The sequence below is a fragment of the Melampsora larici-populina genome (genome assembly GCF_000204055.1).
Source record: "Melampsora larici-populina 98AG31 unplaced genomic scaffold MELLAscaffold_29, whole genome shotgun sequence".
Taxonomy (NCBI): Eukaryota; Fungi; Basidiomycota; class Pucciniomycetes; order Pucciniales; family Melampsoraceae; genus Melampsora; species Melampsora laricis-populina.
The window spans coordinates 581,691-595,320 of NW_006768793.1; the positions used below are offsets into that span (position 1 = coordinate 581,691).

Here is a 13,630-nt window from a genome sequence, read left to right on the forward strand (position 1 = left end):
CTTGTATCCATCATAATATACGTCTCTTATATCTATTCGAACTTGATGATAGCGAAAAAGCAGTTTGGTGTACATCATCACAAATTATTTTGCTTCTCACTAAAACAAACAGGGTTCCATTGACTGTCTCAATTGCAAAATGAGTAAGATGTAATTGGACCTTGTTTGGCTGTTTATGAGAGCAGGAAGGAGGAGACAGTTGAGTTATGCATGCCAGTTCTTCCCTTGAAAAATTGTGCGACCATTTTTGATCTTCATATTGCCTCAAAGTGTTGAGCACCGAGCTCGAGGATGTTGAGAAGTAGCAATTTGTATCCTGAGGGTTTGCACGGTACTACCACAATTGATGGTAAGTCTCTGGCTTGATGCTTTGGCTGTTAGGAAGGTTAATGAGTCAAACCGCAAAATCTGAAAATTCCACATGAAACTTTTTCTCAAAGCCCTGTCGAGCCTATCCCGAACATGAGTCCGCTGCCTCGGATGACAGTCGACAACACAAATGACCTGAGATTGAGCTCGGAGGTAAATAATCGCGGCATGGCAGGTACTGAAGACCGTCGGGAGAACGCGAGGCTAGGTGAAACAGACCTTGTGCCACAATAGAGAGAAGGCATTTGTAAGCACGACATAAGATACCGAGGCGGCTGAAATCTTCTTTGACCAAAGCATCTCTAGATTTCTGTTTCCAGGAAGCCGTAGGTCTTTTGACCAGCATATATGGTTCCCGGAGCAGATTAATGCTCTTGACCAGGACGAAGACTGATGCCGAAACCCAAACAGAAGAAAGGTAAAGAAGGCGGTGAAACCTAACAAACACCTCTGATGTTGTGCTGAGCAAGTAAGTTAAGAACTGAAGCATCAGAACCTGATCTCGACAGTGAACAGGAGGCTGGTTGAAGGAAAGCTTTTCGACTACATCTGACTGACAAGAGTCCCATTGAACCATGCACCGCGACCGTCAACGCAGAGGGCGGGACAACAAAGATGGCTCATGGAGAGGATGGCCTGCAAGCAGCACAACATCAGCCACGCTCAATCGAGATGTTTGCCCGCTCAAGATGAAATTACGGCTCGCCATCAAAACACGCACTGCAAGAGTAGCTTCAAATTAATCCCAGAGGTTTGGGGAAAATCCTTCTACCCCCCCTTGCTTTCATATCTTCCCCTCAGACAAGCAAACCACCACTATCTCTACGCCCTTCGTTACCTAACTCAACCGCTCTCATACTCGTGAACCAACTACTTAGTGCGTACACCCATCAGGTTGAACAATGCTCTCTTTCGCATCCACGCCGAAACTCGTATGGGCTACGATATCATTGGCAGGGGCAGTGATGGCCAAAAAAGACACTCTGAGGATCTTTGTTGGAGGTAGGTGTGATAAGATAGTATGCCCAGGACACAAGTTGATAAAGGGCGCTTAAAAATATGAATTTTTGTAGGTTATGCCGGAGAAGTTACCACCCTAGATTTCGATACTTCTTCTTATATTTTTCAAAATCTGTCTGTTTCCAAGGAAATGGGAGAAAAACCAGGGTGGTTGACGCTGGATCCTACTGGGAAATATATCTTCAGGTCAGCTTTTACTTTTCAATCAGGATTAAAGTCCTGAGTAGAACATTGATACTGATTCCTGATTCACTTATTATACCAAATCGCAATAGTACGGATGAAGTCTCAAATTTCCAGGGAAAGAAAGACACTGGGGGTGTTTACTCTGGCCAGATTGACTCGGATGGGGTGATTACCGCTGTTTCAAGCGCTAAAACGGGAAGCATTCCTGCTGCCGCCCAAGTTTCCCCCGATGGCCGCTTTCTCTTGGTAGCATCTTAGTGAGTTTGAATGCGCATCTCTTTTGGCTGAGCCTACGACTGATCATACCTCTCTAACATCTACATTGGGAATGTTCGTAAACTGAAGTGCCGGTGCCGCCGTCGACCTGTTCAAGATTGAGAAGAAGAGTGAAATTCTGTCGAGCGAGCCAGTTCAAACCGTACACCTTCACGGCTCAGGACCTAATACGCAACGTCAAAGACACGGTCAGTTCTGGGTTCATTGAATAATCGTAGCCCTTGATAGAAGAAGTCCTACCAATAAGCTTACCCCCATGGATCTTTGTCGGACAGCTTTTGCACATCAGGCAGTTTATGACAAGGGTGGTCGATTAGCGTTCGTGCCAGATTTGGGTGCTGATAAACTGCGAATATTCGAGGTCAATGATCCAAGTGGGCGCCTGTCCGAAGTCGAGCCGGTCATCTTCCCCCCCGGAACTGGTCCTCGCCACTTGGTCATTGTCGAAAACTTTATCTATGTTGTCTGCGAGCTTTCCAGTAGGATATTTATCTTGAAGCTGGATCGTTCAAGTCAAGACGGTCACAAGGCTGAAATCATCGGCGCGCTCGGGACACTACCTACGGACGCAAATGCAGATAACTTTGGTGCTGGAGAGATTGCGGCCTCGCCCGATGGTCACTTTATCTATGCTACCAACAGACCCATGTCAACCGCAGGACCGATCGAAGACAACACATTTGCTGTCTTTGCTCGATCTTCAGACGATGGCATGCTTGATTCACCTACCTTTTACCCGGTGGGTGGTAGAACAGCTAGACACTTTGCGATCAGTCATGATACCGTCGGTCGCTTTGTTGTCGTTGGCGCAGTTGATAGCAACTTGGTCATCATCCATCGAAGAGATCCTATGACTGGAGCTCTCATGCAGATTGCTCGTACCAAGGTCAAGAAGCCTAGCGTCCAAATATTTGCTATCTAACATTCACCCTATCATTAATCACATCCTTTTCCTTCTCTCAATCTCTGGACGCTTACATCATGCATGTCTAATTTTCAATTCTGGGTTTCTTATTATTACTAATTTGTGGGTTAATGATCTTGTTCATATTTTTTCCTCTGAAGCAGAATAATGTTGTATCACTTGGGCGTATTGACTTTAGTTGACAAATTTAAACACATAATTATGATACACAAAATAGATGCGTCTGGTGAGTCGGTGACCACTTCCGTTCGAGAACAGCGGGCTCATACTTCAGTTTATTCAGAATCTGAAGCTTGAACATCAGCTCATCCAGCAGCCCTGTACTAGTAGAAATCCTGACACACCAGAAGGCTGCTCAAGGCATCAACGGGGTTCAACTTGGCCAAGAGCGTCAACTTCAACCCGACTACTGGCCGAAGCCTTTGACTCCATTGACTGCAATTTTTGGTCTTTTTAAAGTGACAGATCGTGTCACGGTTATCCACAATTTTGTCCATGGGACGACTTTGTCTTGGTTCTCGCAACAAAATTCTTGGACACGTTTCCAGAACCAGCCGAGGCCAAGTTACCACGTGGTGTATGGTGGCTTTAGACACAAAGATATATATCAATCTTGGTCTTCTTCTCAAAAACGGAAAGATTCAATTCCTATCTTGGTATGAGTTCCGTTCCCAATTAGCTGCATTGAACCTTTGAAGAAAGAGTCAGTCATCAAAGACAGATTATTTGAAGTCTCTTCTTCAAGAGTTTTGAACCACTTGAAAATATCACTGATCCACAAAATGTCACTCATATATCTTACAGGTTGACAGATTGGTAATTATGCTTATATCGATGCATATGCTATTCTGTTGTAGACTACTTGTGTTCTAGTACGCGATCTTTTGGTAAAACGCGCTTTTAACCAATTATGATGAGTTGATTTGATAACTCACTTCACTTCTACGATCTTCAAACTTCTCGAAATTATCTATGAATGCCAGAACATAATCAGCATTGACACACATCTCGACATTCAGATTTCGCATAGAAGCGCAATCGCGTTCTCAGGACAAACACTCATAAACGCTAGTCTGACCTCTCACTCTACTCATGGCAAAGACTTCGAGCATTCCGCGATATTATAACCGCTCAAAACCGATTCCTAGAAACATCCCTTCATCGCCCTCAAAATCCAATGGCTCAGCCACCCTCTTAACGGACCAAAAGGGAAAAGATACAGACTCAGAAGAAGATCAAGACGAAGAAGACGACGACGAAGACGAAGACGAAAACGAAGATCACAATGATCACCTCACTTCTCATAAACCAGATCATCAAGCGCCTGAATCATCTCTATGGATGTTCCAGGGCAAGTTTGGAACTGCACAGAAAGGCTCCTTAGGTGACAACAGTACAAACTTTCTTGGAGGAGTTACCGCCCCTTGGGACATGGAAGGCATGAACGACCAAGATGGACAGCTTTTAGGAGCGGATACAAGCCAGCTGTTCCCAATTCCGAGAGATACTGGTCAGTCCTCCGTCGTTGCTAATACGCAATTTGTGCATTTTTGATCAAATCACTAACAAACTCTTCTTCAACAATACTTCTGGGTTAATCTTCTATCAGTCAGAAATTCAGCAAAGCGCCCGGTATCAAGTAAAGAAGGTGTCCTTCTATCCCCAAACCGTACTTTGATGAAAGGACAGCGATTGAAAAACCTCGAGCCCGATTCACACATCAATCTTGCCATCAATTCAGCACCCAAAACTCACCAATCTGCGCTGCCTAGGCCTGGCTCTTCTAAGAATACTCTACCTCTTGGTCCAGCAGAACTCAATACTCTCGAAAATCATATGCTAAGACGAGATGTGGGTCGAGCAGAGGTGGAAACAACTGTGAGCAAGACCCCTGGTGCGAATCTTGCATCAAGGTTATCGTCTTTGCCGCCAGACCTTCCACCCTCTGCTATCAAGAAACACGTGACTCTAGGTGGCGCGGTCCCGAAGTCTACCAAGAAGGCGCGATTTGCTCCGTCGGAAGAAGAAGACAGCCGTGTAGATGCTTTTCCTCCTAAACAACCCATCCCGATGCTGAAAGCTGGACAAGAAAGTCAAACGACCTCTCTTGAAGCCAAAAAAGGTCTAGAGAACGAAGGACCAATCCAACAGCCCATGGACGTCTTTGGCCCCAAGGATGTTGTACCACTGCATCCCTGGAATTCGGCCGTCCCAATATCGTTGGTTACACCTATCTCGCCCGATCGACCCTCCTACCCCATTTCACAATCCAAAGATCATCCGACTCGCGATACGTCTGTGGCACTCAACAGCAGGCACTCATCAGAGACAAATGTCCCAGCCCCTCAAAATCCTCAGGCCAAGCGAAGCAAAACGCACACCCCTCTAGCGAGCTTTAATAGGGTATCTAGAAGCCCCTCAACCAAGCAGAAATCCATTCAAGGTACTGCATCCCAGTCTGTAGACCCTGCTTCAACACGTTCTTCTTCAATGTCCAAAACCGAGCTGCTCAAACCTACCCGCGTAATGCGAAATCTGCCAAACATCGCTACTAGCTCGCAACATAGGACGGCGAGGTCGACTTCTGAAGAGAGTAATCATGCCCCAATTAAGCCACACAGTAGTCAACAACTCGTTGAACCCTCGCAGACTAAATCCCGACTTACAAAGCAGGTTGCTGCTGTCTCTCAAATTGTTACCGACGCGTCCGGTGCTTCTGAAGTGCCCGGTGTCGAATTTACAACGTCTCACTCTATGAACCTTGGCGCCACATCTACCTCTTCGAACCCTACTGGATCTTCAGGTGGCGCTTCAGATGCAACCGAAGTAGAAGAGCTGCGTAGTAACCAACACCCTGTAAAGCCTAGTTCCAACCTCACTAACAGAATTCATGTGAGCGAAATGAACGTTCGAAGACTCAGTACTCTCATAGAGCTTCCTACACCAAATTCCACCTTTGAAAACCAGAAGAGCGCGTCAACACTGAGGAACTCTTTTGACACCACTGACTTGTCGATATTGAGTAAGGCCGGAGGTTTTCCTAATACTTCAACCCCATACCACACTGGTCCGATCAGTTTGCCACTACCTCCCGATACAATTCGTCTCTCTGCTTCACGACCAAAGCGAAGTGCACGTCGTTCCTCCATAGGACTATCGCCTACCAAAGGCCCATCGATTGTGCCCCTGGATATGTCTAATGTGTCTGTTCAAGTAAAAAGTGTCAAAACTGTCGATACCAAAAGTAAACCACATCGTGAGGTGACTTCGCAGGCGTCATCCAACACGAAATCTTCACATGAAGTGGACACATCTCAAGTTCAGGTCTCCAAGTCCGCAGAACCCGCAAGCCAGCAGCATCGTCCGCCCCAGCCGCCAACAGTGAACATTAAATCTACACAGGTCAATTCAAATGCTCAAAAAAGAGCTGACGAAGGCGACATCGATCGACGCCAAGGTGCCTCTTCTCAGCAGGCACTTGATAGCTCTACTCAAGCTATCGCTGCCAGACCTTCCAAATCGCTGCCACGTCGACTCGCTTCCGGTGAGAAGACCTCGAGAAAACAACAACCAGAGATCCCCAGCACCAACTTGATCCCCACCTCACAACTGGGTGATGCGAGAAGGGTCTCAGATTATGCACCCATATCTAATCCCCAATCTCAACGTCTACCTAAGTCTCGTGGTCAGGATGATCAAAGCCGAAGTTGCTCTGCGCCTAGCCATCAATTGACAGACCGAACCGATCGCCTAAAACCAGACGCAGGAACCAAACAACTTGATCGTGAGAAAGTTCGCAAACGAGATCCTCAGAGCCAAGCCGCGAATCCAAAAACGATAGATAGCCGTGGAGCCACAAGGAAAGTTTCGCGAGAAATCACTCAAACAACACGAATTGATCCTTCATCGAAGGCAAAATCTTCTCAACCGTTACCAAGCGCCACCGGAAAGGATCAAGAAGAGCCTATCGTGGAGGCTGGGGCATCCCTTCCAAGTAAGGAGATCACTGAAGCTCACCAAATTGAGTCTGAATCTGTGTTAGGAGATCAAGGTACCCCATCCAATGAAGGACCTCGTCTTGAATCGCACGAAGAAAAGCGCCAACCCGCACCAAAACAGCATAACGTGGATACAGGGGGTAAATCCACAAAGAACCTATCGATTCAAAGCTTGACAACCCACCAACCATCTGAGACGGAAGATAGGGACAGTGTACCCCAATCAAATCGCCCTACCGTTTCTGCTGCTTCTATCACCAGTACAGTGCTCGGAACGCAATCATCCACACAGACATCAACCAAGCGGACCTTGCCTGTTGAAGGAGAGCGCTCACAAATCCCCGAGCACATTGCTTCAATGTCGACTCACCCCTCGAAGAAACCGAAAGTTCCATCAGTACAGCCTGACCCCAGCTCGAAAACAAGACGACCCTCGAGATCACGGCAACCTATGTTGCCTTCTGAGTCCAAGATCAGTGAAACTGGAAAAGGTCACACAAAAGTGAAGTCTCACAATCTAGCTCGCGCAGCCGATGTCCAAAAGCCATCGTCTGGAACGCTGTCTACCCAAGATGTTATGCCTTTAAATCTACCTATCGTCACGTCAAAATCCGGCCAACCTTGCAAGACAGTGTATCCTCAAGCTGGCCCCACCGAAAGTGGACCGAGTGATTCAACACATGTTTTCATCCCTGACGGTACATCAAAAGATGAATCGGGTAGAAGTCAGGAGTCAACCAAGGCGAAGGCAGACATCCTACCAGTCACGTCCCAGACCTCATCAAAGCAAAAAACAGCTGATCGCAAGAGTTCTCTTTCAGGATCGTTTACAGAGCCCTCTACAAATGCAAAAGTGCATGTGCCCGATTCTAGCGAACCTCACGAAGCTTTACATCCTCAAGCCGTAGCCAGTGTACAGGGAGAGACTCGTGACAACACAACGTCACGGAAAAAAACGGATGTTACACCGGCGAGTCCAAAGCATACAAAGCGTAAGCGCATCGAATCAGATGATGTAGTAGCACAACCCATCGCGCGCTCTCAACCCAGTCGACCTTCAGATTCTTCCTCCCTGCCCACACCCCCGCAACCAAGCACGCGAAGAAAGTCTCGCAATTCTCATATTCACGCCCAATCCGATTTGACAAAGGATCCCCGAGATCTATGTAGAGCTGATGTGTCACCTGACGAGCATTTGGATGAAGTACCAAAGGAGCAAGCTGTTCCAGTCGTGGATGTTATTGAACAAGTATCACCGCCCGTGAAATCGAAGCCGGCTACGATGTTCACCATAGCGCTCGAAGCTCCAACTGATCCCCCTTCCTCCCGCCTTTCTGAACCTCTGGAGATACAGTCTACGAGCGTACCTGAGCCGAGCGCTTCGACCAAGCCAGTCCCTCCACCGCTTTTGACACTTCCAAAAGCATTTACCTTCTCAGTGAGATCCGGTACTGGAAGCGGTGAGAGAATAAAGGATAAACGGGAGAAAGCCGCTCAGGCTGGTTCGAGTAATGCAACGAGCTCTCAAAAGCCGCCACCAACTCACAAGACGCCTGCAGTGTCCACTCGTCCTCCGCAACCCAAGGTCAACGCTCGACCCCGTGAAGAGTCTACAGATGTCGCCAACGAAAGAGCTACCAAGGTACGTACCTTTTTTGACTTCTTGCTACAAGTTCCGGCCCATATTCATCTTCGCTCACTCTATCAAACAGCGAACCCGTACCGTACCAACAACTGTTGCTCCAGCTCGTCCTCAGCCTACTAATTCAACGCGCCCCAAAGCGAATTCTGCACAGAGAGGGGTGGGAGCACATAGCCGGGTACGTGCAGCTATCGGGCGTCTCAATAGACTAGCACAAGTTTCCCAACCTGCTCCCCCTATCAAACGACCTCAAACAAAACCTACACCTTCTGCTCGTCCTCCAGTTGCAGGCCCTTCAAACCCCACATCGAAGTCAATCAAAACTACTTCTAAAGAAAACATTGTCGCGCCGGAACCACCTAGCACTTCATTCCAGCCTCATGCAGATCATTTAGCTGTCATGCGATTAAACTTGATGAATGAAATACGTGAAAAGAACCTCTCTAAGACGCGAAACGCTACGAATGACCCTTCAGCGTCATCAGACGTCATCATCCAGAGAAGTTCGCGCGAGAAGGGTAAAGAAAAAGCTGTCGAATCCGATATGTTGCAACCTCGCTCGCATGGAGTAACGGATGAGGCCAAGTCATCTGATCTTGTCAATCGAAGTCATCTTGAGTTGACCACGCGGCGTGGCCTGGAAGCTAGAGAACGTCCTCAAGTAGCTACGAGCAGAAATGTGTCCAATGGAAGTCGTGTGACATCACACAAGGTGCGTGCTCCCTCTTCATTTATGATTTGACGTATCACTAATACTTCGGATTTTCCGCACACAGCAGACTTCTGGTAAAACTCACAACTCATCTGGCTCAGCCTTACCTGGCTCGTCCACCGGATTTCAGAAATGTTTAAATCAGGTATGCGATCGGTTCTTTGATACCTTCAAAACTTTCCACCAGTGTTAGATCAAAGTAATCTCTAATGATTTTCTGTCGTGTCTATCTAGTGGCGAGAAGTAGAAGCAAGAAAACCACAAATCGGAGAACCTAAACCAAGGAAACAAATACCATGGAATGATGTATCATTAGTTCACCATGAATTACCGGTCAAAGATTTTAAAGAAAGACGGAATATGCCAGATTTCAAATTAGCAACCCAAAGAAGAGCCAAAGAAAGAGAAGATTGGGAACAAACTAAAGCTGTTAAAGAAAGATATGAACAACAAATTAAAGATCAAGAAGAAATGAAAAGGTTAGAAAGAGAAAGAGAAGAATATATTCAAATGAGAAAAGATCGAATTGTGAAAGCTAATCCAGTACCAGATTATTTAAAACGTTCAAATTGATTGAGAGATATACTTTTTTTCTTTCTTTCATTAAGGATTTTTTGGTGATTGGGATCTTGTAAATCTTTTTTTCCAGAGTTTATATAGGTATTTGATGTATCTTTTTAATGGTTGTTGTGCAGTTATAGTTTATAATTTGTTTGTTTCTTTTAGTTTCTTGACATTAATTCCACAATTTTTCTTCGATTTTTCTTTTTTGATTTTCTCTTTTCCTTCTTCTCTCTTGTTTTCAATGCATTTTTATTGTTTAGTGGATTTGAACTATTTGACACTTTCTGGGGTTTAGCTGATTTAATTTAATTTTTTACAAGATGTGTTGTTTGTTCATTATAAATCATCAATTGAGCTTTGATTCGAACAAATGTGAGCAAGTCTTGAATATCACTTTGACCACTCGATGAGTACTTAAACAAGTCAAGGAATATGAGAGTGATGATAATAGCGAATGTCTTTGAGTTGATGACACTATGCCATGATCAATTACTCGAGATTGTGATTCCATGGGAGCTCTGAGTCACATGGGAATCTGATATTGGATTACGTAAGGAAAGGGATTCGTCAGAAATCGGTGAAGATCACCGGGCATTGGGTCTGCAAAAACGTAGGTGACTTTTGAATAGCTTCATCGGGAAAAGGGGACGCCAGGCTATTGTTCAACAGCTAGGTTGTAGGTGATTTTTCTCTTTCATCTAACAATTTGGTCAGAATCCATAGCAGTAACTGCCTCAAGTCAACTCTCGTTTTCTTTCTTCTCCAACCATAGGAATTTTTCTAAAAAAAATAACATCATTGCTTTATAGAAATGGAAAGACGGCTATCCGATTACATTCTAGTTGGATCACGCCTTATAACCCCCCGACTTCAAAATCTTTTTTGCTCCGATCTCACCAATTGCATAAACAGTCATATGAGGATGCATAGCAAGATGCATAGGAATGATACTGGATAAAACCGAAAGAATTTGTTAGCTTTCTCATTTTCTGAAACTCGAAAATATTCCGGGTGGAAAGTACCTTGCATCAATCACTCTCAACCTTTGCGTTCCATAAACTTGTAAGTCAGGATTCACCACACCACCAAGCTCTCGTGGTAACATTGCAGCCGTACCCACCGGATGAACTGGTGTACAGAATTCGATTGTTTTAACCCGTGTTGAGACAAAAGGGAGAACATAGCCAACTCACAAACAGTGCCGGCGCTATTTGTCACATATTGGCGCCATTCTTGGTCAGTGTTGACTTGCGGACCTGGAAGATGTTCGTTTGAAATGATCGAACTCCACGATGGACTTTTCATGATGGCTCTCGCGTGCTTCGATGCCTTCGAAAGAAGCCAAAGATCGAACGGATGCCGGAAAAATCCTGTAGGTATTGGAAAAAAATGCTGGTTTTTAGTCATACCCAATATCTATCTCTCGACTTTAATTCTTCACTTTACCGGTATCAATTAGGGGTGGTTTTCTTGGATCACGACTGCTGATATGAGATGTGCCACGCGATAAAGGATATTGCAGAGCAATTAAATTCGAGATACTGAAAAAATGTCATTCTCAGTCGGCTTGCCATTTGCAACTTTTCTATGTCTATAGAGCTTTGATGGTACTCTGACTCACTATGAAGCATTGGCAGAGGGTTGCATATTCAACTAGTAGTCTCAAAGTAAGGATTGGATGATCATCAGGTCAAATTAGTTAGTGTGCTGCTACCACGATTTTTTGACTTGAACAAACTGACCGAACGTTGATTTATGAGCACAAATTCGATGGGAGTGCCATTCAGTATCCTCTCCTTCACCGTCTCGAGAATACTTTCAGGTAAGCTAGATGTGTTGGTCCGAAGGTATTCTAATCCTTCAGCAATTTCCTCCTTAGACAAAAAGGAATCAAGTGGCTCAAAATCCAAGAGTGAGATCACATGTGTGAGAATTCCTTCTCTATGATCTCTGTACAAGTTCCAAGCTTCACGTGCAAAAGTAGAATTTCTTGAAAAGTCATCAGCTGAAATTTGACCAGGACTTAGTTGGAAGACAGTCCAGGCAAGCGGATGATCCATCAAGTTAGAGCCCACGCCTGGTAGATCAATCAAAATGGGGATACCGAGTTTTTCGAGGGTCGCAGGTTCGCCTACTCCACTACGCTCCAATATGGCGGGTGAGCCAATGGGTCCTGCACTCAAGATGACCTCTTTACGAGCTTCGACGTGGTATGTCGAGCCAAGCGAGTCATATCTGACACCTTTGATGATCACGTCTCCATTTGAAGACTTTGAAGTCAACAATCTGTCGACTTCACAATTAAGTCTGACCACCAGGTTTGGTCGAGATTTGAAAGGGAAATCTATGGCACATAGCCGCGATAGTCAAGATATATAGTACATTCGAAGTCTTATGGTCAAAGACTTACAATAGGCAGTGGCGCTAGTCACCCTTTCCGCATTCTCGTCGATGGTTGAAGGATAGACATAAGGGCCTTCAACATATCCACCAAATCCATCCACCAGAGCTGGTTGATGGTGTAATTCTTTAACTGCAGGGAAATAATTTGGGAATGTTGGAGGGAAATATTTAGGAAATGAATTCTTTACTGGTCCATGAAGTCCATGCTGTTCAGCTATGAAGCTAAAGTTATTGGGTTCGTTTGGAAATAGTAGCTTTTCGGACTCTTTAGAAGCTTTGTCAAACTCAGTCCATCCCCTTCGATGACCAAAAAAAAATTCACCAATTAGTGGGGTATCTAGAAATCATACTACATATAAGACACTTACCAGCCTGGATTGCCTAATTGTTCTATGGCGTCATAATCTGCTCTGGATGCTTTGCTACTGACGAGATGATTGAGCGCTGATGTACCACCCAAAACCTGTAGATAAGATTGAAATTGAAATTTAAAAAAACGTGCTTGTTATAAACCAATGAACCTTCATATATCCCTCAATCATCTTTCTCTTCACTTACTTTTCCCAATGGGTAGATGAGAGACTGATTACCGGCCTTCTCAAGTGGAATAGTTGTATAGTTCCAATCCACTGGACTAAGAACCGCATTAACTACAAGTAAATATGAAAGGTAAGCTTGATTCAATGGTAAGACGAAACCAAAATACGTTTACTGAAGAGACCAGGAACAGAGATTGCCGTGTTATTGAGTCCATCACCGCCAGCCTGAATGAACAGATCTTTTGTCAGTTCACTGATGACTTTCATATTTTTCCTACTTTTGTATCATGGTCAAACGAAATCATTCTGACCTCAAGGACTAGCACTTTGATGTTGGGATGTTGAGACAATCGAGATGCCACTGCCAGTCCTAGGATTTTAGAATACGGTAGAGATGAGTCACGAGATATATGAGTGGAAAAAGATCTGGGATAGTCTTAGTAAAGGTTAAAGTAAACTGACCACCAGGTCCACCACCCACTACTATATAGTCAAAAACATCCTTTGAGGTTTGATATGACTTTTGGCAGAAGACAGCTTGGTTAGAAAAGGTCCAAAGCGAATAGAAATAGCAAGATGATATCCAGATTGAGTTTCTCAGGTTCATAATTCAGGAGGGTCCCTGACACTTTGTACGGGAAGTTGAGATATATCTTTTACAATTTTTGGGAGCAACTCTCACAGACGGTAATCAAGAAAAGAGGTTTATTTGATAAAGATTTGAGAATTGGATTGTGATTCGATGGAGATGACTAACCTATTGAGAGCCAATTGACCAATTTATACTTGTTTCTTTCATTAGAGGCGGCTTTCTAAGATGCTGTGTGTGCCCAAGATACATGCTGTGTCAAACAGCCACTCAAGTTGCTGTGTGAATGATAAAATGGTAGATTACAACAGCAAAGTATGAGTCAGTCATCTACGAAGAACTCGATCCAAAGTCTAAAATAAACATCTGATCAGCTCATGATTGATCGACTGACTCAAAGATCAAAC

At 44.7% G+C, this 13,630-nt stretch overlaps 3 protein-coding genes across 3 annotated transcripts; 2 read left to right on the plus strand and 1 right to left on the minus strand.

Annotated features, from left to right (window-relative positions):
• Positions 1-1,519: 1,519 nt before the first annotated feature.
• On the plus strand, positions 1,520-2,773 carry MELLADRAFT_88798 (uncharacterized protein; the record flags this gene model as incomplete). Its single annotated transcript, XM_007412152.1, has 4 exons — positions 1,520-1,575; positions 1,665-1,832; positions 1,921-2,039; positions 2,127-2,773. 4 exons carry the CDS (start codon positions 1,520-1,522, stop codon positions 2,771-2,773), a joined length of 990 nt encoding a protein of 329 aa, XP_007412214.1.
• A 6,468-nt stretch (positions 2,774-9,241) lies between these two features.
• MELLADRAFT_75174 (uncharacterized protein) lies at positions 9,242-10,032 on the plus strand (the record flags this gene model as incomplete). Its single annotated transcript, XM_007412153.1, has 2 exons — positions 9,242-9,273; positions 9,363-10,032. One exon carries the CDS (start codon positions 9,489-9,491, stop codon positions 9,699-9,701), a length of 213 nt encoding a protein of 70 aa, XP_007412215.1.
• Positions 10,033-10,539: 507 nt separating this feature from the next.
• MELLADRAFT_88800 (uncharacterized protein) lies at positions 10,540-13,241 on the minus strand (the record flags this gene model as incomplete). Its single annotated transcript, XM_007412239.1, has 13 exons — positions 10,540-10,642; positions 10,715-10,820; positions 10,886-11,062; positions 11,139-11,233; positions 11,314-11,345; positions 11,435-11,566; positions 11,615-12,036; positions 12,103-12,392; positions 12,464-12,558; positions 12,654-12,745; positions 12,808-12,859; positions 12,946-13,004; positions 13,097-13,241. 13 exons carry the CDS (start codon positions 13,239-13,241, stop codon positions 10,540-10,542), a joined length of 1,800 nt encoding a protein of 599 aa, XP_007412301.1.
• Between the last annotated feature and the right edge of the window lie 389 nt (positions 13,242-13,630).